General features: G+C 39.4%; 1 protein-coding gene across 2 annotated transcripts in view; it reads right to left on the reverse strand.

Moving 5' to 3' along the window:
* The window catches only part of cntn4 (contactin 4), a 163069-nt gene that overhangs the window by 39733 nt on the left and 99892 nt on the right, over positions 1–23444 (reverse strand). For both annotated transcript variants that reach the window (XM_078247710.1, XM_078247709.1), the window contains exons 7-11: positions 20897–20999; positions 19413–19597; positions 12387–12526; positions 6963–7092; positions 6069–6219 (exon numbers count right to left, since the gene is read on the reverse strand). In XM_078247710.1, the coding sequence (XP_078103836.1) occupies positions 6069–6219; positions 6963–7092; positions 12387–12526; positions 19413–19597; positions 20897–20999 (709 nt within the window). The remainder of the gene's footprint in view (positions 1–6068; positions 6220–6962; positions 7093–12386; positions 12527–19412; positions 19598–20896; positions 21000–23444) is intronic.

A 23444-nucleotide genomic window follows, 5' to 3' on the forward strand; every position in this document is an offset into this window, starting at 1 on the left:
TTTAACATTGCTGATATTTGGGAGACATTATATACCGTCTCTAGTTTCCCCCTCTTTTCGCTAGTATCCTTCCTTTACGTTTCTTTCTATGTGCCCTGGGACTGTACATCTCTCGCTGTTTGAAACCACTAATGTGGGGTAAGAAAGAACTGATACAACTTTGATCAGATGTTTCCTTGGCAACAAGATCCCGTGCTCACCTTGTTCAAAGATGTCACTCAAATGTACACTCCCAAGTGCACAATGACTGCTAGCAGTTATTTTTCATGTAACAAAAGGATATAATAAAAGTTGGTTCATAAGTTTGTATAATTGAATTTGTGCTCATTTATAGATAGTGTCATAAAGATGACTTTAAAACAGTTCAGTTATTTTTTTATAATGTGGATTTCTTCATTTCCCTGTCACAAAAAGGGGAAACAACAACAACAACAAAACTGGCTATCGGACAAATTGTTATTTTTAACATGGGTCTCGGCCCAGAATTTCACAATCACTGCTTCCCTAATTGTGTGTCATCTGTGATGTGTGCACCTACGGACACAGTGGAAGCCCAACTGGCATTTTGACTGGGAAGCAGTTTGCCAGGTGCATTTTGTTCTTGGAGCATCATCTCCCCTCAGCAATTATAATACACATAGAGGATCAAATTGTGCTTGCCAAGGAAATCCAGCCACCAGCAGGGTTCATATTCCCCCCCCCCCGCAGTCTAAAAACCTTTTTTGAGAGGTATGATGCATAACCTCGAAATTCAGTACAATAAAAGAAAAGAACATTTTAGCATAAAGCATTTGCATCACACTGCCATATCTCAAACCTCTCTTAGATGTATGACCTTTTGGACCGCACTTACTAAATGGAATTGCCATGGATACCTGAGGCGTGCTGGATTTCTCACTCCTGGGGGAGGAGAGGAGGGGACTGGAGTAAGAATGCTAAGGAGCAAAACTATTAAGGCTATGTATAAATAACATATTTTGTAAACTAAAGCATTAGATCATCTTCTTTTGTTATGTGCACCACAACACGCAACAAGGCAACATGTCTGCTGTGCTGATGTTGCGTCTGAAAACAAAAGTGAGGGGGTTTGTCCCAGCCACACCCAAAGCACTGTAATGCCTCCTTCCAGTGGTAAACACAGTCTTCAAAGGATTAAAAGATCCAGCACAAATATATGCATGACTGCCAAAGCCGATAGCTATTAATACTGTACTCCCAGTCTTTAAAATATGGTGTTGAGCAGCATCGGGACGTCAGCACATCCTGCAGCGGCTCATGAGAGGACAGCTGACTGAGTGTGTTTGTTGTGAGCCCCCTAACAAACTTGATTTCCTCCTGCCAATGACATATTGAAATGGTGTGCTTTTTAGGCTGCTCTCCATGGCTGACATGGCCCAGTTACACACTTATCAGCAGGACCTGCTCTGCGCTCTCAGCTGCTTTGTTCCAGCTGATGTCATCTAAACCTCGTCCCTGCAGGGTTGTCTGGGGTAGATAAGACATCCCCCCCCCCTCCCCCTGCGCCCCCCCACCCCTCTGCACTGGTCCTCTGCAGAAATAAAGGGGGCTGCCGCTATGAAGATGGATTACCCAGCTGGTGACACTAGTTCCCTTTCCACTGAAGCCACTGTGCAGCGCTAACGCAATTAAGGCAATTAATCTTCAACCAAAGGGGTTCACAGCTACTCTTCTGAGTTCACACCTTTCTGTACAGCATAACTAAACAGACGAGCTCAGACATGCACATGTAAACAGACTGTGCATGCTTACAAACACAATTTTATCCTAATATGTACAGAAAGAAAAAAAATGATGGCTGTCAGCATTAACGCGTTAATCGCGATGCGATTAAGGACCGAGCATAATGTGTACATTTATTGTAATCGTATTAATCGCATGCCGCCATTTATTAATTTATTTTCACTTCTCTTGGCTTTGCGTCAGGCTACTATTTTGCCGTACTTCCTCCTAACACATCCTGCTGCTGGAGGAATAGCAACGCCGATTTCGGTACCTCATTCTGGTGCCACTGATATGTCTTCGCTTCTCTCTGCTGCTCTGAAACAGACGTTACAGGAAACACAAACCCCGCTGCACGTGACGCTAGTTAACACTATACTCAACAGCAGCTAACGTTAGCCTACCGCTAGCTAGTTAACACTATACTCAACAGCAGCTAACGTTAGCCTACCGCTAGCTAGTAGCTGGATTAAACACACTTACAATGCTGACAGCTAACGCTAAACGGTGTAAAGTGTGACTATGTTTTACTGTAGAGGATTCAACACCGGGATGCCGTTGAACAGACGGTGCGTTCAATGAAACTTGTAATTTACAGCCTCGTGGTGCATTCAAAGTTGTTGTTAAATGCCCTTTTCCCATCTGGTGGTTGTTTTTGTCATTCAACAGCTATTTACTAGTGAAATAAGTTATTGTTATAGTTATTACATTATTATTATTAAACATTTCATTTTGACGACATGGCCTTAGAAATAAACAAGCCGTTCTTTAATGTCGCCAACTGTTTAGTACCCTTCTTTTTTTTAACTAACTTTTCAGGCACCATTAAGGCACCGGTACCGTGTTAAAAGTACCGCTTTAGCACGGGTATCCAAACCAAACAATACCCAATCCTAATATTGACTCTAGATTCAAATGTGTGACTAGATTAAATATATAATAAACAAATCTTAAAATAAAGTTCATAAAGTCACTTTCTTTGCATTCATTTGATTCCCAATCAAGATCCACTGGTAAGAATGGCTTTCCATTGTTAATATGTACTTAAAAACTGTTTTAATCATGTGATAAAACATGCGATTAATTAAGAAAATGTAATCGTTTGACAGCCCTTAAAAATACAATAAACAAGCAAGAAATACATCACTCGTGCTTATCACACAGCTGATGTGTGAAACCAGGATGTTGTTTCGTCATCTGCAGTTCCCTCATTTGCATCAGTAGGCTGCTTTCACCAAAGTCTTACGGTTTTCAAAACAACCAGCAGGATACGGCTAGATACTGTAGTCGACCTATAGGCAGGACAGCTATTTTTGGGGAGCTATTTAAAAGACAACTGTTCTAGTGATTACCACAACAGATGCTGGATATTTTTATAGTGTGGCATACAGCGCAGGGGTGTGCATGCGTGTATGTCACAGATGAGAGAAATAGATGAGATAATAGATAGGAAATAGAGTAAGAGGGAGCTGTAATCAGCACGTTTAATAGCTCTGGCATGTTCAAGTGCTGTAAATAGTTGCTCCACTTCCTAGCTGGCAATACAGTCCAGCGTCATGGTCAAAACATTTCCTTTTAATGCGATACAGCTGGGACTGTTGAATTTTAATTTCAGATCTGTGTCTTTATTCTTAATTTTGGAGCAGTGGCACAGGTGGTCTGAACCAATTATCAATTATTTAAAAAAATGAAAACACATTTCTGAACATTAAACAGACTTTCAAAACTGAACAAAGACAGAGTTAAATAAATCCATCAACTAGTTGTCCATTATCATAACTCTCTTAGTGCCCCAAAGAACTCAACTAACTGGCTGCAGTAAATCCATTACAGTTACAGCTGCAACAAAAAGAATTCCCTCATTTTAATTATTTCAGGGTAATTAATTAATTAATTACACTTTTTTTTATCACATCAGTTGGTCATTTAGTTACGCATGAGTGAGAGCACTGGAGGACATATGTCAGGGAAATTATGATACATATTTTCCCTCTTGTCATTTATTAAACTCTGTCTATTAAAAACATAACACTATTGTTCCCACAAGATAACATGGAGTCATTGTCTATCTTGACTAGGGCTCGAGGACAGAACATGCGTCTCTCTGACCAGATAAAGGGGACGCCATCGAGTCTGACCAGACAGAGGAGACAACATCTAAACTGACAAGACAGACAATTGACGACATCAAATTCTGTTATGATTGTATTTCACACATAAATAAGCTACTGTTTGAGGCTTACGGCAGTCACTTTATGTACTTGTGCTGTGAGTACTGCAAACTGATTCTACTTGCAAGTAAAGTAAACTTTATTATAACTTCAGTGGTTCCGTCTATCCTTTGATAATGTAATTATTCTAACAGCAAGTACCTACAGTGGTAGAATTTCAGGAATATAAAGCATCACAAATCATCTATTTAACATTGGGACAGACACTGCCATTTCATTTATCACTTCAAGAGGACGTCAATGCAAAGACAAATGTGAAATCAATCCGAGTATGAATGCAAAACAACATAATCAAAATGGTCCAGGTGCTGAGAGGCTGAAATGTGTGATGGAAGTGGCACAGGGCGAGTGAAGGGCACCAGCAGCGAAACCACTATGCAAATTCCGCGCCACTTTGTTTGACAAGCAATAACACCACTTTGTATATATGCAAAGCCTGGCAAGACACTGTGCACACAGCCCTGCTGTCAGAGAAGAGTCATGCTAGAGTGGTGACACCCAATGGATGACCCCTGCCTGCAATGAGGCTACCAGGCCAGACTTCCCACTTCATTCAGAGAGACACACACAAACACTGGCTAAAGTTGTCACATGCAGCACATATCATATCTCAGGGGTCAAACATGACAGGATGCCAAGATTGCCCTCTATTCCACAGAAACCTGGTGTCAGAAGTTGAATGATTTGATTTCTGGATCCTTTTTTCATATCCCCACTGAGGTGAAACGTACCTGATTAGCACTATGAATTTACTCTGCAGCCGGTCTGTTTGGTAACCCCCAACGAGTAGGAATATAAAATCTCTCCATACAACAATACTACATGCCACAGTGACTGGAGGCTTTAAGTGTACTCTGACTGAGTAATACATGGACATGGCAATCTTGGATTGCATTAAAAATGTAATATTCTGGTGTACAGATGTCAATTCATCCCTATATGGGATTTAAGTATTCATGGGGAATTTTTGCCCTATTTATTTTTTGATAGGGGACAGTAGGGATGTGACAGGAAAGGGAAGGGAAGGTCCTTAGCCAGACTCAAACCTGGGGATGTTTCAATTACATGGACAGAATCATAAACCGCTGCCCCACCAAGGCATCAAACTATACGGGACAATTTTGACGGTGCAATTAGTGCAATTGCCCCTTTTGCGCAACTATTTTGCAGCAGAGTAAAGCCAGCTTTCAGACCAAAAACAGCCCTGAATTTAAACAAGGCAAAGGGACTTCTTTGGTAGGTATGTGTTGTTTCGGATCATGACAATGAACCAGGAGGGCCAGTTTGAACACAAGATCCACAACTTTGAAGGCTTAACGGACACCAAAACACCGCACAGATCACTTTTACACACAGTTTATAATACTATGAGACAGGATTTCACAATGCTTTAAAGTAACCTGCCAGGCATGTGTGCTTGCACTTACAGTATTTGATTGGCCAATGCACCACCTTGCCAGATGATCCTGCATTGCTTTGCAGTGGACGCTGAGTCAGGTTTGCTGGACAACCGTGCTTTGTTTTGGCTGAGTTTTTTTTGTAATGTCACCCCTGCTGTGTTGTCTGTCTGAACAGCCAAACAGATAAAGTGAGAAAAAAATCCAGCTTTTAGGTTGCCTCAGGTCTGTTGCCATTAATGCTTTGAATAATTTTACAAAATATCTTGTGGTAGTAAACATAATATTTCACTCAACAGTAGATTATCATTTTTAGGGAAATGTACCTTCCCTTCATGATGTATGTTTTAATGCTTAGAGAAGGGAGGTTTCGAATCAAGGAGGAAGTGAAAATGTGATGAACGAATTGCTGATTTAATTAAATAATCATATGGGACTCTCATCAATATTGCAACCAGCTGTGTGCAACATTATGTCGAAGATGACTTAAACTGAATGTTGCATATTCAAATGTGAAAAAGATAGAACAACATCTGGAAGGAGCTAGTGTTGATTTAGCACAAGACGTGTCTGTATTAATATATATGAACACAGGGAACAGGGATCCGTACCTGGCTACAAGTAATGAGAACACAAGCGAGGAGAAGTCAAGCCTCACAGTGGGGTAAAAGCAGAACAATGTGTATAGATGTTGCGTTACCTGTTACTTTCTTGGAGTGGTTCGCTGCCCTTGCGCCAAGAGATCACACCCCAAGGCGACATCTTGGGCTTGCACTCAATGAGCACATCTCCTCCAACCCTCACCAGCGTCTGGCTCCTCAGTTGGTTGTGAGAGAAATCTGGGGCAACAGCTGAGACAAGAGCAGCATATTAAAGCCTGTGTTTGTAGAAGCCTCACACCTCCTTTCCTAAATTATCTGTGATAATTTATCAGATATAAAATTAATCGCTGATCATTGTTTCACCATTTTGTAAAATGAGTTCATATTTGCATTGCATTATTGCCGTAGATAATCAAAGACACTAGATTACACAATTTGAATAATTAGCAAATCAATTAGCAAATCAAAAAGCTAAATAGTAATGCTTATAATGAAAAGATTAATGCAACTTCATTATTATCCTCAGTAAAGACAGAGATGTCTTATTCTTTAGCTTTTTACCAAGTGAGCATTCCCATTTAATAACTTTCCCTGGCTTTAAAAAGATACTGTCCCTGACATTCTTTTTTTGAATCTCCACCTTGAGTTGGACCAGTACACTCGAGCCTGATTCCTATCAACAACATGATCTGGATGAATAGTGAATGAGAGCCACTGCTTGCCCAGAGTTGAGGGTGACAGGCTTGGCAGGGCAGATGGGCGAGGCTGGTAAACAGAGCAGCTCTGGCATACATCACTGTCAGCCGGACGCATTCGTCTTATAATGAATGCTTTTCAATTATTGGCCAATAAGAGAGAGGCCGTAGGTCATCCGGTGGTATTAAGCAGATGAAGAAGATGAAACGCACGCACACACACACACACACACGCACACACACACACACACACACACACACACACACACACACACACACACTAAGCCATTGCCTTACCTATAACTCGGAGCTCTGCGTTGGAGTAGACCTCGCCGTGCTTATTCCCAGCCACGCACTGGTACATTCCTGTGTCGGACAGGGTCAGACGACTGATTGACAACGCTCCGTTGGCAACCTGTATGCGCTCCTATGGACATAGGGACACATGCCTTTATGTAATATGCCTTATTCCCAGCACTCGTCTGCATAAAAACAGCCAGCCAATGGGCTAGTGAATTATGGTCTGGAAGTGACAGACGTGGCAATAAATCTAGGTTTTCATCACTAATGGAGGGAAAGGCTTGGGTGGATGGAGGCAGGCTAGCAGAAAATGACCCTAATCAATCTGCATGTTTATGAGAGTGAATAAAACCATGCCCTATTTATATCTCAGACTGCACCACAGGGCCTGTTTCCCCTTGAGCAGGAGGAGGGGATAAGAGGGGAAGGAATATCGTAACATCTGAGGTATAATACATTGGGAAAATTGCTTTTCTGATAGGTATGCTCCATACATACTAAGTGCTGTGTACATGGTCAAGCTCTACCACCTCTTCATCTGTTTGGATTGTTTTTTGCCTGCCTGCGGGAAAAATCTTGGTCGTCACTGAGCCGTCAAATTAAGATATATTTAAGGACGGCTGGGCCTGATGAACTAAACTCAGTAGGATCAGTGCATCTGTTGGACATTTAATCCTCAATATAAGTTTATCTCTCTGATCTTGGGCTCTCACTCAGCTCTTTCACTACAGCATTAAATCCTTGAGCAGTTTTCATACAGCTCTATGCAGCTGTGTCAGGTTCTGCCTCCTCGTGCCCTTCATCTCCTGTGTTTTCCTCGGGCTCAACCATAATGTCATTACAACCCATTTCCATAGGGGTGTCTGAGCGGCCTGAACTCCAGTCGCAGGGGATTAAGGTACTGTCACATGAAAAGAGAGACTGTCCTGACTGAAAGATCACAAACTAATCCTGTGTTTGAGCAGGTTGTGCCTGAATTTCCATAACGTTCCGCGGCTCTGGATGTGCAGGGGCGAATATCCCTGCCGGCAAGGGAGGCAAATGGTGGCGTATATCCGTCTGTGCATGGAAAGCACTGCCGTTTACGGCTGCTATTAATTAAGCATGACGTTCCTCTCAAATCAGCAGTTTTTCATGCAGGGACCTGGGGGGACCATCTGTACGCCTTATGCTGAAGGAAAATGATTGGCAATGTCATTTGCCAAAAACACAGGGTTGACTCATTTGATATAAAGCTGCAAAAACATGTTAAAGAATGGAAGGATGAAGGAATTGCTTTTTATGGTTTAGATTGCTGTCTACAGTTAAGTTTCTCCGAATGACTAATTACTGGAAGCCTTTGTGAGTGTGATTGTAATTTTAAAGCTGTAAAATTTAAACAAGCTGCATTTTATGTAATCACGACAATATCAATCCAATACTGTGGGAATAAGGGAAAGGTGGCGTTTTTCTATTGTTTCTACAAAAACGAAACAAACAGCAAAGCAAAGTGAAATGGATTTTGATCCGACAAGTTTGATCTCATAAACAATAAAAGGAAAATTTGACTACAAGAAGATTATCAGTGCTCACTGTGAAAGAGATCTGCTATTCTATCTATTCACAGATATTCGGTGAATCTACTACGCATGCCTGAGTAAGAATGAACTGCAGGTAGACAGGAACTAAGCTCAACAGCGGCTTTGCAATAGCAAGAATAAAAGCTCTAAGGTCAGCCGGTTTGCTCCATTTGAGCTTGAATTAACAGGGAAAGTGGGAAAAAAAGAAGGAAAGCATGCAGTGGACTTCATTAGAATTACTAGTAGTTATAAGTACTCACATCTTTCACTGAAGTAAAAGTAGCAGTACCATACACAGTGTAGAGATGCTCTGCTACAAGTAAAAATCCTGCATTCTTTTTTAAACTTAAAAGTAAAAAACAATTCTACAAGTAAAAGTACCCATCATTCAGAATGGCCCATATTAGAATAATGATTATTACATTATTGAATTATAATCATTGATGCATTAATGTGTACATTCATGTCACAGCTTTGGAAGGTAGGGTTTATTTTCCTACTTTATACAATGCCTTGTATAGCTTGTGCATTATCTTTATCCATAAGTATACATCATTATTCATTTGTTGATTATATTTTGTAACTCAAGTTCAAAAATATAAAAACTCAAATAAATGTAGTGGAGTAAAAAGTATAATATTTGCCTCTGAATTGTAGTGAAGTAGTATAATAAAGTAGCAGAAAATGGTGGAAACGGTGGAGTTTCTCTTTAATTACACATCCACTTAATCCTGCGGCCATTGTCAATAAAGCAGCAGAGAGTGAAATAAACCATTGCTATTTTGACACCGAGCAGTAATACAAAGCATCACGTAGGAAAATAACAGGAGTCTCTTAATCTATAAGAGCTGCATCTGAAATAGTCATACTGGTAGAAGACAGCAGCATGTCAACTGGCTGTCCAACAAGGAGCCCAATGATTGTAGAACCAGTCTGAGAGGTACTATCATTAGAGTGAAACACTATTAATAGTTGGGGTTCTTAAATATTTTACATGACTGACATTGAATAATTGAATGCACATTTAATCAGCTCTATATATCGTGAATCCCTAGAAATCTACTGTACTGCATAGTCAATTTTCAAAAGGAAAAGATATGGCTCACAAGTTCATTATTGTTACGTATTGATTGCTCTATTTCTGTTGCTTAAAGTTATAAAACTGTCAGTAGAAGTTCCAGTGAACTATACAACCAGAAAGGTCTCAATTGATTCACTGTAATAAATAAAAAGAAATGGTGCATCCTCTTCTAACTGCTCCTTACATCGTTGACATTTCCCTTTTCCACTCATTAAGCCACTGTGGTTAATGGTGGCATTTCAAACAATGTAACACCTTTGCTGATTAATCCATTCACCCATGCATTCTGAATTTCTCCATTTATTATATTTATGTTGAGGGACGTCTGAAGCAAAAAAATCAACACAGTCAATTGTAACCTTTAATCACACATTCATTGCTTTGAATCCAGATGGCTGAGTGTGGCGAGGTGTGTTAGTAGTAAGATATTTTTGAGGATATCTTTTCAGGCAGTTGCGTTTTCATTTGAATGTATTCAGTTCAGAATAAGGTCACATTAACAAAAGAAATAAAAAAAAATGATGATACAGTATGCATGAGAAATCACCCATCAAGAATGCCACCAATATTTACTATTTTTTAAGAAACTACCTAATAAGAGAAACTAAAATGTCAATTTTTCCCCCCACACAAATTAAACAGATGGGCTACCAAACAAACAAAAGAGTGTTACATTATAAAAGGTTTTTATAAAAATGTTAGCCATTGGCTAAACAGATTGTTGATTATTCTTCCCTAATAGCAAGTCAAATTAGTTTTTTATGAGAAAGAGGCTTTGCTGTGCAGAGTGTTGCCTCTAGTAATATAACAACAGACTGGGTTCACTCCAACAACATGTATAACATTCAAGTACTGATCGATATCCTCTGGTGTGTTTGTCGCCTTTTTTGCATAATGAAGCAAATTAACATAATGCCTGTTTATTTATCAGGTGCAAGCTGTGCCTCAGTATCCAATCAATCTTTTCCAAACAGCCTGGCTAAAGGATCCAATATAATAATCCAATATGATGGTGATTTTTTTATTTATTTTTTTTACAAACGCCAACAACAGAGTTGAGTTAAAGTTAGATGTACAAATAGGCTGGTTGGAACCTCAGTAGGCTCATTTCTCATCGTTGTGGGAATTTCAACACAATCTCACTCCGAGAGCGTCAAAAAGCAACGCTTGGTCAGGTGCCTTTGGTCGTTGGTTACTAACGCCAAAAGTTTCCTTTAGCACCTAGCTGTTTGGTGTTACTTTTTGATGCTCTGGGTCGGACTGTACGTTTAACTGACATGAAGCACAAGAACGGGAACCGTGGGTGGGGATACAAAATCTACATTTCAGTGACACGCGGGACAAGAACCGTCATCAATAAAAACCTGAAGTTTGATGTGAATTGTGTTGCAGTCTGTAAGAAGGGACAGCAACATTTGTACTTCGTTAGGAAGTTAAACACTGTTAATGTAGATAGGAAAATGATGTCCTTATTTTATAAATCTTTCATTGAATCAGTTCTTATTTCTGCCATGATTGCTTGGTACGGTAACCTGAACATCAGGGACAAAAACCACCTCAGTCATATTGTAAAGGTGGCTGACAAGGTGATAGGTTTCCCACAGTCTCCCTTGATGGTTATCTTTGACCAGCAAGTACTTCGGCGGTCTATATTAAACTGCACAAACCACCCCCTTCATTCTGAGTTTGTAATACTCCCCTCAGGTCGCAGATTTAGAGTACCTCGGTTCAAGACCAATAGGAGTAAAAACTCCTTTGCTCCATGTGCAATAACTCAGCTTAATTTGCACATGTAATGTAGTACTTTTTTGTTTTGTTTTTAGAGATTGTTCCAGTAATGATATATTGTGTTGTGTGTATTACATACAGGAAACCTTTATTGTACTCATGTCTTGTATTGTTGCCTCTATTTGTATGTTGCTTAAATGTGTTTCTTTTTTATCTTTCACTCCTGATTGCATATCAAGTTTCCCATTTGGAATAATAAAGTGACTGACTGACTGACTGACTGACTGACTGACTGAAGAACGGGACACAAACCCCGGTGTCCTGGGTAAAAGTCTTGTGTTGTTTGACCCATCCACCACCCCAACCATCCTCCTTATGCAGATTTTCGGTCTTTCATACAATTGTCGCTCTTCTAACAGCGCTGCAGCAGCTACTCTGCCCGGTGCATTCCATACAGACTCTAAAGGGTGATTTTTGCATCGGTATTTGACGCTGAGAGCCACTGACCAAGCGTCAGTATTTTTACTGAGTTTTACGGGTTGAGGAATTCTGAGGAGGCAGGCAGCTAGAATAAAAGTAATATATACTGTGTTTATATAAAGAATCTTACTTTTTTTATATTATGTGGCACAGGATTAATAACGGCACTTGGCAAAGAGAGAATAAACAGAAGATTAGAGCTCTTACATCACTGTGCTTTCTAGACTAGCATGAAATACTTAGCGTGTCTCTTAGCATAGCAAAGCACAGCAGACACAGTCCAAATCCTTTGAAATAAATGCTGTTTTGCAGGAGTGAATAACATAATGTATTGCTGCACAAGAGGCAATGTGTTGTAATGAAGAAGACAATAATGCATGGTAATTAGTCAGCAAAGCTTGAACAAACGGCACAATAAAGCTTTTGGAAATACAGTACGTGGTTGCTCAAATTCTTCATTCAGCAACACAGAGAATGCATCTGTGCCAAAGCTGCTGTCGTAAGTCCAACCTTGGGAGCGGGACTTTATCTTCAATTCTAAAGACATGCACGCTAGTGCTTGGCAGATCTCACCTCTGCAGGCTCCAGGTTCTCTCCATTTTTCATCCACCTGTAAGAAGGCTTTGGCTTCCCTGTGGCTTTACACTCCCAGACCAACGAGTCATCAATGAGCCTCTGGACATCTTGGGGTTTCTCAATGAGATGAGGAGGGGCTGGAAACATAAAAAATGTGAGAGTGAACTGAACTTGTCGACTTATGAATTGTGTTTATATGCTTATCTAAGTTTTTTTTTTCAATATTCTCCTAAAAAGACACTAGAATTGACCATCAATGAAAGACAATGCAGAAAAGGACATTGTCCTCGGCGCTGAGACATTCAATTTATTTAGCGTTAGATTAATATGTTACTGGAGATTTTGACATATTTTCTGTTAATCAAAAGATAATAATTTTATATATATATATATATATATATATATATATATATATATATATATATATATAGTTTCTAGTGTTATTCCGTGTATTAAAAGACAGCTTTGAGTCTCTTTGTTGAATTTTAGTGACGGAACTTTGAATCCCACATGTACTGCTTTTTGTGTTATCACTGAAGTTCTCCTTTTAAGGTTTCTTTGAGTAACATAGTGCGCTTTTACAAAAACAAAAATGAAGAAAACCAGATCCATACACACGAGGGTGGCTACTGGTGCCATAAAAACACTCATTCAATACAATGTGAGTTAATGATGGTATAATTATACAGCAGGGGGAATTGATTCTTGCTGTGTCATGCGAGTAACTCAAGGTTAGTTAATGATCAAGCCAAAAAAAGTGGTACATAAAACTGGATCAGTAAAGCTCTCTCTGCTTAATGCGCTGTACATTGGGGATGATGTGTAGGTCAAGCTACCTTCATCTTATATCACACAAGGCCAGTGGCAGGACGAGAGTAATGGCTGACCGCACATTTCCATTTCGCATGATCTCACCTAATGCCACTCTCAAGGACTGACCTTTGTGGAGACTTTCAGAAACAGTACAAATCCTGCTCTAATTGGCTTCTGCTATACAGTATTTTGCCTTTGTGTTGAGCAGAATAACACAGCGAGAAATTCAATAACTGCAAATGTATCCTCGCACTATCTCTGTGCATTACAACTTCGGCATGTAGTCGATGTGTAAGTGTGGGTGTTCACAAACACAGAGCAAAGAGACAGATAAAAAGAGGTGGATTTAGAGACCAGAGGGGGGTATTTGTGCGTTGTGTGTATTTATGGCCTGCACAGATTCAACATCAAAGTCCTTCCAGTATCAGATTTGTTTTTTTTGTATTTGTGGATCATGTGCCGTACTATAAGCCTTTAAGATCCCCTTGGCAGGCACGGCTGCGGCACAAGGTTGGCCGGGGTCATTAACATTTAACTTGTTTGGAGGCTGTGCTGTTGGCGTCTGTGGCAACAGTAAAAATAATTGCAATTTCCGACGTTTCCAATTTATTCTGCTACAGAAAAGTGACATGTACTCTTAAAGTATATGTAATATCTATGTCAACCTTTTCTTTGTTGTAGTTGGTTTACCTTACTGAATTGATGCAAAATAATAAATCAATTTATTCACATTGATATTTTTTTTTATCAATTTCTGCTTTATTACCAGTCTGTAAGTCTGAAGGAGTCTTTGAGGCCTTTATGTGTGTTTAGAAAAGAGCCCACAGGGATAGATGGTAGAAAGTTACTCCATAAGACTCCACCATCCCCACTTATTTACCATCACATCCATTTATGCTTCCGCAATCCTCTATCATAGTCTTTTTTTTCTTCTTCTCTGTGATAGGGTCCTTCACTCTATCCTCACCCGCTGCGAACGTATCGACTCTCAGTCAACGCTTACCAAATGAAAGCAGGCAGCCCATCTCTGCACTGGGCCAAAGCATGCATACAATCAGAACAAACGTCAAGTGGTTGAAGAAGAAGAGGAAAAATGGGAATTTGCCTTATCAGTGAAATCACTATGAGATAATGCAGTGGCAAGTCTGCAGAAACAGATGTGAATACAACGGGGGAAACTGACCTGTCACAGCTTCGCATTTACTTTCCCTCTGAGTAATATCAACATGGGAGCAAACACTTATTTCTTTTCCAAGTTTTTCTTTCAGAGATAGACTTTAACAAAACCCATTTTCTTTGGCATGAGTAGCAGTAAAAAACTGAATCCAATACGGAACACAATTGTGAAGAATAACGGTGGCCAAATGCACCCAAACTAACTTCTTTTGCATAAGAATATAATGATTCAAATTCACCTCCAGCTCATGCTGTTAATGAATTTCCTGTTGCAGTTTCAGTCAAGACCAGATAAAGTGACAGAAAGATCTAAACCTTTAAAAACAACAACAACAACCTTTAAGTGAATTTAATACATTTGAAATATAGCTTATTGATATCCAGAACAATCAAAAGAAACACATTATCCCTACTGCATTAGTGGGGCTTAATTGTACATACAGTGCTCAGCATAAGTGAATACACCTAAAGTTGCTAAAGTTGACTAAAAAGAGGAATACAAAATCATCTTTTATTGATCTTAATGCCTTAATTTAAAAAAATTAGGAAAAAAACATTCAATAAGGACACCAATTATTTTTGTGAATGAATAATGTATCGTGAATAATATAAATAAATAAAATAATAAATAAATAAATGTTCTTCCTTAAAATACAGGGGGCATAAGTCAGTACACCCCTATGTTAAATTCCCATAGAGGCAGGCAGATGTTTATTTTTAAAGGCCAGTTATTTCATGGATCCAGGATACTATGCATCCTGATAAAGTTCCCTTGGCCTTTGGAAGTAAAATAGCCCCCCCCACATCATCACATCCCCTTCACCATACCTAGAGATTGACATGGTTTTATTTCAGTTAGCCTAATAGCTGGTTTGATTTGCATTGAGAGATGATTTTATGGAAAGTACCCCATGCCAATCTCTAGGTATGGTGAAGGGGATGTGATGATGTGGGGGGGGCTATTTTAATTCCAAAGGCCAAGGGAACTTTATCAGGATGCACAGTATCCTGGATCCATGAAATAACTGGCCTTTAAAAATAAAAGTCTGCCTGCCTCTATGGGAATTTAACATAGGGGTGTACTGACTTATGCCCCCTGTATTTTAAGGAAGAACATTTATTCATTTAACATACATTATTCATTCACAAAGAAAATTGGTGTCCTTAAAGGTTGGATCTTTCCTCATTTTTTTAATTAAGGCATTAAGATCAATTTCCAAAAGATGATTTTTTATTCCTCTTTTTAGTCAACTTTAGCATGGATGTATTAACTTATGCTGAGCACTGTAAGTGTGAGAATGTTTTAAAGTGACCATAGTGCCACCGATAAGTAACACCTTCATTTCTTCCTGTCTAACACAAAGCTCAGCTCTCTTTCCACTGTAGTTGCTTGGATGCACAAGAGATGCCCTTATCGATTCCGCCATTGGCTTACACTGCTGACGAATGTCTCAAAGGCTTCATTTAAAGGGAGTTCAAAATAAGATTAGTGATTTTTATCACCTGGCTGCAGACACGAGGAGAGAGAGAAGGAAAGAGAGAGAGAGAGAGAGAGAGCGAGAGAGAGACAGACACACTGACAAAACACATCAAAAATGAGCCACAGCTCAAATGAATGACAAATCAAGCCTTGGTGGATCACAGCATGCTCCTGGGCTGTTATAGTGAATGAGGCGAAGAGCTTTCAGGACTGTTGTAAATCATGGCAAATTGTTTAATGCCCAAAATGAGGTATTGTTGACAGCTGACACAGCATGACTTGAAGGGGAGAAAATCAGAAGGAAGAAAACAGAGAGCGGTCGAGGTGGGAGGAAAATCCATAGACTGTTCAAAGAGCAAATTAACTCTCTGGCAAACAGAACCGAACAGTTTAGTCTAGCCTGGTCACAATATTATCAACATATAAACATAATGGCATTGTTTTATCCATTTATTCACGACCATGTCATTCATGATTATGGAAACATCTATAGTTTATAGCTGTTTTAAACGTGTATGGTCAGGGAGGTTTGAGGTTAACTTTGATTACTTATACAGTATGGATGGACAGATAGGATTCACACATATAATATATACTTCGTCCTCTCACAACTTTGGGTTCAACACTGGGGGGGGGAGATCTCCACATTTGAGCAAAATTTTAATATTTGAGCATATCAAACACTTTCTTTCCTGCACTCAACAATGTGTGCCTTTTCTGCATGAATTCATGGTGATAATGCCTTTAATTATGTAAAATAAATTATTATTAGATATTTGGGGGGGGGGTTGCACTGGCCAGATTTTGATTATTGCGATCCAGACTACTTATTAAATATAGCTGCATCTAACAGATTGTTTATAAAATGCCCAATTTAGAAAAGAAATCATTACTGTCAAATGAAGATAAGCTTTGCAATCAGAAAGTTTTCTCAGAATTTTGAAAGAGCGTATTATTTTTTCGGATGGTGGATTTTTCGTGGCAGTACTGTAGATATCACAACTTCTAGTATCAGTAGGTGTGACACTAGTCTATATCGACGACGTTCCACTTCCGTGATTACTCCGTTGCCGCCGGAAACTCCGCCGGATTTCCCTCTTTTCAGCCGGATGTCCGTTACCTTTCAGCATTCTTTGTGTTGGCGTTTTAAACTCCGGTGGATTTCTGAGGACTATGGTTAACTGCTCCTCAGATCTCTGCAGGGTAAATCCAGACAGCTAGCTAGACTATCTGTCCAATCTGAGTTTTCTGTTGCACGACTAAAACAACCTTTGAACGTACACGTGTTCCACCAAAACAAGTTCCTTCCCGTGGCTATTTCGCAGCAGCACCGTGGCTTTTCCCGGTGCCTAGCACTGCCCATGACATTTGTAAATGGTTTAAAGAAATGCCAATAAACCAGAGCATGTTTTTCCCCCATCCTGGAATGCTGTGTGAACTAGCCAGACCCTCCTCCGCAGCGCCACGGTGGAGGAGGGTCTGGCAAAGCGAGACTATGTGCCGGATGATTTCTTTCTGCCGGGCGCAGTGACTTCCTGGAGTCTCCATTGGTTGCCTGTCAACCTCGTGGTGAGAGTCACTGTCGTTTTTACACTTTCTTGTACGGATTTCACAAACAATATACACCAACTTCATTAGTGAGCTTTAGGGGTGCTGGTAGGCAGAATTTGTTACCATCAGACAGAGCCAGGCTAGCTGTTTCCCCCTGTTTCTAGTCTTTATGCTAACGTGCTGCTGGCTGTAGCTTCATAATCCAAAAGACATACTGGTATCAATCTACTGTAGGGATTTATTATCTATACTTTTACTTTTCCTCTTGTTCCTTTTGTTTCATAATTTATATATGAATGCTAGTCTAATACAATTTTAAGTAAGGGACCGTTCGGTATTTATGGAATGTACCACCGTAGGAAAATACCCAACACAAATCGCACCATACTACGAATCAAGATCAACATGCCCTGGATTTATTTCAGTTACCCGGCTTCACCTAACCTTACAACCGTGGTCCCTCATAAGCTGTGTCACGACGGTGGTTAACAACTAGTTCAAATCAACCCAGGGTTTCCCAATCCAGCGACACGCACCTTCACATAAAAGAGGCGGTGTTTGCACAGCACGACCAATCACAAACATCTACCAGAGCCGCATATTTTACTAAGAAGAGAAAACTATAATTCTACATAAATATGAAGAACACAGACATGGTTTTACAGGCAAAATGCAATACAGTCGCTGCTTCCTAAAACAGGAAGGAAAGCTGGTAAAAAATAGCCGACGCTGTAAATGCGTAAATCACAACGCTAATCAATATCATCGGACCATAACTACACTTGTGCTTTCCATAAACTGTCGTTGCTTTAGCCTATTATTTCAGTTGCAACCCTGGCAGTGGTAGGTGATCGTGACAGCAAATAAAAAATCTAAAAACAGAATTCAAACCGATGTGTGGCATTGGCAACACACGGCTCAAGAAGCCGACAAATAGCCAAGATACGTAATTCCCTCCGCTTAAAATCTTTCATAAAAATACCCATCAAGGAATGTTAACGGGGTTGTCGGTCTCTAAATGTTTAAACTTTTATGAGCGCATCCCTCTCTCTCTCCGCGCACCGAGCTCCACCAGATCTTCTAAGAACGGTGTCGCTGTTATCAATCGAGTATTGCTAACGGCAATACTCGTGTAGGCGGTGCTTTTACACCGGTTGATCTCTATTCTCCAACATTAACCTGCTCCTGAGCATGTCAGTACTGTGACGGTACAGTTTGGTTTTGAGCTAGGCTACTATGCATGTGTTTTGTTGAGGTTTCTGGTGTAACGTTGCGACTGGAGCGCAGTAGGCTATCGCAGAACAGAAGGCATCAATAAATTGTTGGGGAGGGTCATGCCTCTTTTCCCAAACATTTTGGAGGGTCATAGGAAAATGTATTGCTGGCGAAGGGAGGGGCAAGTTTGTTTTGACTAAAGATCCCAAAACTCCTCCGGTAGCCCCTTAAATAAAAAACAAACAGTCCCTTACAGTATTGGTAGAAAGATTGGCAGCGCTGTGGAGGAAGGTCTGGCAAAGCGAAACTAGTGTGACTCCAACTATGGGACAATCAGCAACAATAAGGGACACTACTAACCCTCCTTCCTGTCGATCCAGATGCTGCTGAGCAGATTATGTCCCTGACGTATGTGCAACTGGCCTATGTATAGTACATTTAACGGCTCTGATCTCCAGTCAAGTTGGATGTCAATCATGATGCCATCTGGTAGAACCCAATACAAGGCTCACCAACAAGGTCGTATCCAAGGGCTCAGCCTCATCCGCATCACTCCTTTAATCTGGATCAAAATATTAGAGGCATCATGGCTGACAGCCTTTAATCATTTTGATGTGCTGTTAAAACGAGCCTCCCTCCTCATATGCGCCACACAAGCCTCCTCTGCTGATCGCCACAGACTGCTTTGGAACACCAGTTGTGTCTGCTTTTGCTGCCTTTCAGTCTGAGCAGGTCTGACAGATGTGGTGCACGCTGGTCAAATATTCATGCATGTAAGGATCACCTACCGTAGAAAGAGAGCTTCCCTTTCACTGTATTCAGTCCCCTGGAGTTCTCCGCCACACACTCGTACGTGCCCGCATCCTCCTGCTGGAAATATGGGATTTCCAAGACGCCACTGGCTTTCCTCATATCCACTTTCCTGGGGAAGGGCACACCGTCCACTTTCCTCCAGTTTATAGATGGTACCGGGCTGTGAGAAGCAACAAAGAGAAGTTTAACCCTCTGAATTTCACAGCTTTTCGAGGTTTTGACACCAAGTAAAAAAGAACCGTTATCTCTCCATTTTTCGTGAAGTGCAACTCAGTTTTGTGCAGAAAATATTGTGCCAAGTTTTTGTTATATTATTGTTTGACGAAGAATTGAAACATACATTTACTAAACATGTCCTCATACCTTTATTGAACATGATTTAGCAGAATTAGAGCTGAATTAAAGACAGTATAAAGATAAATACAATAGATCGTGAAAAACCCAATTACTACTATTTTATTTCATCTTATTTTTTTCTTATCTTATTTATTATTTCTAGTATATTTCTTGTATTTTTGGTTTGTGTGTGAGTGAGTATGTGTGTATGTCCTTAGTAACTTGCTACTTGCTGCTTGTAAAAGATTTCCCAATTTCGGATTAATAAAGTCCATCTATCTATCTATCTATCTATCTATCTATCTATCTATCTATCTATCTATCTATCTATCTATCTATCTATCTATCTATCTATCTATCTATCTCACATATACAATGTAATTTCCCTTGCAGGATTAATAAAGTATAACTTATTATTATTATTATTATTATTATTATTGTTATTATTATTATTATTATTATTATTATCTATCTGGCAGACAAACTTCAAAAGGCCTAATTTCTGCATGTCATTTTTTATCTACACACATACAACTGAATATTAACTCATAAATATTAAATATTTGAATGTAGTGTCTCAATTGTCCCTTAATCTGCAAGATTAAGGACAGGGTACTCAACTTAACCTTAAAATACTTCATTAAAAGCCTTAATGATTAATGCAAGAGCAGGCTAAGGAGCACAGGCTTTAGGGCTTTACTTTGGTCTTTTAGGGATCAAATTCATCTTTTTACACCATAAATGTATTCCATGAACATTCCACCATGGAAAAGGAAAAGGAAAGTTTAATGGACTTAAAAGGTGTACAACTCAAGGGTTATGTTTCCTGGTGAAAGTAAAGCTGCACAAATTCCTCCGTAGAACTGTTCAGTAATCTATTTTTAGGCATATTACCTACAGTAGTTCTGTACTCAGTACATTGTGTAACAAAACCTGGTATTTTAGCTGAAGATTTTTACACCACAACTTGTGCCCTCTTATTCCTTAGATGTGCAGCCTAACGTGATCCACATGAGGATTGCAGCAAAGTGGTGAAACACATGAAAAAAATCTCCCAGCAGCCTTCTGGTAATATGTTTCTTATGCAAGTGAGCATTCTGAGCCTGACTAAGAGTTGCCTTACTTTCCCAGAGCGAAGCATTCCAGCTTTACAGTGGATCCTTTGGCAACATGAACAACCTCTGGAAACTGAACTTCAATCTTTGGCTCATATTCACCCATCACACCTGAAAGAGGAATGCAAATAAGCATTGGTGTTAGTGCAAACAAAAAAGAAGAAAGAGCTGTATTTGTGATTTGTAACTCCAGCTAAACAACTCAGGCAAAGACAACTAAATAAAACACTAGCTGTGGCTTTTGCTGTTGCTACACAGCTACTGAAAATCTTTTTCAAGTACAGCCATCTTTTTTATTTCTTTTTTCCTATAAGATGAAATGTTTTTCAACTTCCAACGCTGTGCGATCTGAGCAGCAGAAACTTGCTCTGCTCTCAGTGCTGTGACAGAATGCTCTCCCGTTGAAAATAATGAGAAAAGAAACCAGAACACAGCTCTTCAGTGGACATGCAACACACTGATGTTGAATGGAAAAAACAACTTTGAGACGGTTTGAGCTTTTACATCTAGATGAGTTTCATCTTGTAGTGCTAACAGCTATGAACCAGAAAATGGGCCCAAAAAAATCCCCCTGGATACCACCACTGTGTCTGCAAAGCATCCCATTCACTGTTGGTGAAGCAGCTCTGGTGGATTATAATATTCCTGCTGTGCACGCTAAAAAAGTCTCGGAATAAAGGAGAAGACGGGAATGTAGGCTCTCTGGTTCTCTAGCTTTAATCAACACTGGAGTGTCTGAAAAAACATGCATTCCCCTTAAATGACACTAAGGTAAATTATATCAATGAAATTGTAATGGCTGTACTTTTCTTTCTCCTACCTGTGCCAATTCTGAATGCACACAGCATGGCATTTTAAACCCCTCACATCCACCAGTGTAACAATAGGTTTTCCCCATTGCTGTAATTCAGGGCTGTGCTGCACAAATAGCTTCAGAGATGGAGGAAACAGGCCAATTTCATCTCGTTGATTTGGTGAGGCATGTGTTATCACGATGGCTCCCTGAGTGACTGTGAAAGCTAATTCCGATCCTTATCACAACTGTCTCATACAGGAAGGTAACCACAGCACTATCACCCATTTTAAGCAGACAGGTGGAAGTGGACGGGTAATTGTCTCATACCATAACCTTTTGTAGGGGACACCTGTTTAATGTGCCAACCTACACCTTCGCTGAGCCCCCACCCCTGACTGTGGTGGGGATCATGTTGTGGTGCCTCGGTGAAATAAATGTAAAATTAAAAAAGGAACGGAAGGAAGGAGGTCAGCAAAATGCTTTAAAAAAGCTCCACAATCTATTCACAATTATGTCTTTAATCTAAAAAATAGTGAGGTAAGAAATTTCAGATTTGTTCCTAATTTAAATATATGATATGGCTCCATGTGAATGAATGTCGTCAACTCAATTGGCAGTTCTTCAAACTGCATTTGGAATCACAAGAACATGTAGTAAACCTAATACAATGTTTGTCTTATGTCAGATTCTTAGGCCAAAATTTGAATATTGTCAGATTTTTTTTTTTTTTTTTTTTACAAAATTAGCCTCTGGTCCCCAATGTTGTAAACGTAGCCCTATATTATTACAGCATACCTACACAAGAGCATTTCAAAGTCAAGTGGGGAAGTTCTTTTTTGATCGATAGGGGGGGGGGGGTAAGTTTAAATTCAAGGAACTAGCTCTTCACAGGACTACAAAAAGTCAGTGCATTACAATCAGTGGTGTGGAATTGTGGAATGGTCTGTGCACAGAACTAAAGCAATATCCAAAATCCAGTTCAAAAAAAGGTACAAAGCTAGATTTTCAAAAAATATAGGAAAGAAGGAGGGCTTTTTATTATAAGATAAATATAAATAATACATAAATATGTGGTAAATGAAATAATAGTATTCATAATAATAATAATAAAAGGGGTAGGATTAAATAAGTGTATACTTCTTCCTACTCCTTTTCAGACATTTCTATGTTGGCTAATGTTAATTATTGTTTATTGAATGTTTTGCTTATTTAACTTATTAGTAAATTTTTTTATGTTTTGTTTGGTTCATTTTTGATATGTCTGAAATAAATGTCTTTATTCATTCATTCATTCAAAATATGTGATCATAAGAACAATGTTTTGTGATATTCTGCATTATTTCCTGTATAAGCAATGTAAAAACCATTAATAGCACACTAGTAGTGGTGAGCAGATATTTTCTGTGTGTGTCCAATGTCAAACAACATAACCCCTCTCGTGAAATATCCACAACTCATTAAACAATTTTTTAATGCTTGATAACACAGGCTAGACAAGACTAGTAATAATACACCAGTCAACATTGTTGACAAAAACATTATTGCATACATGTTTATAACATTTATAAATGCTAAATTGGAGGATTAAAATAAAGCGTCACCACTAATACTACTAATACCATTAGTCTAATAACAAGACCTAGCAAAGCTGTTTAATAAGAGGTAGTGCTCACTCTTGGTAGTTTTTTTTGTTATTGCACCAGATTAGCTGTAATTAATTGGACAAAAAAAAGAGACAAAAACCCACAGAAATAGACATT

The sequence above is a fragment of the Sander vitreus genome, chromosome 4, assembly GCF_031162955.1.
Source record: "Sander vitreus isolate 19-12246 chromosome 4, sanVit1, whole genome shotgun sequence".
Lineage (NCBI taxonomy): Eukaryota > Metazoa > Chordata > Actinopteri > Perciformes > Percidae > Sander > Sander vitreus.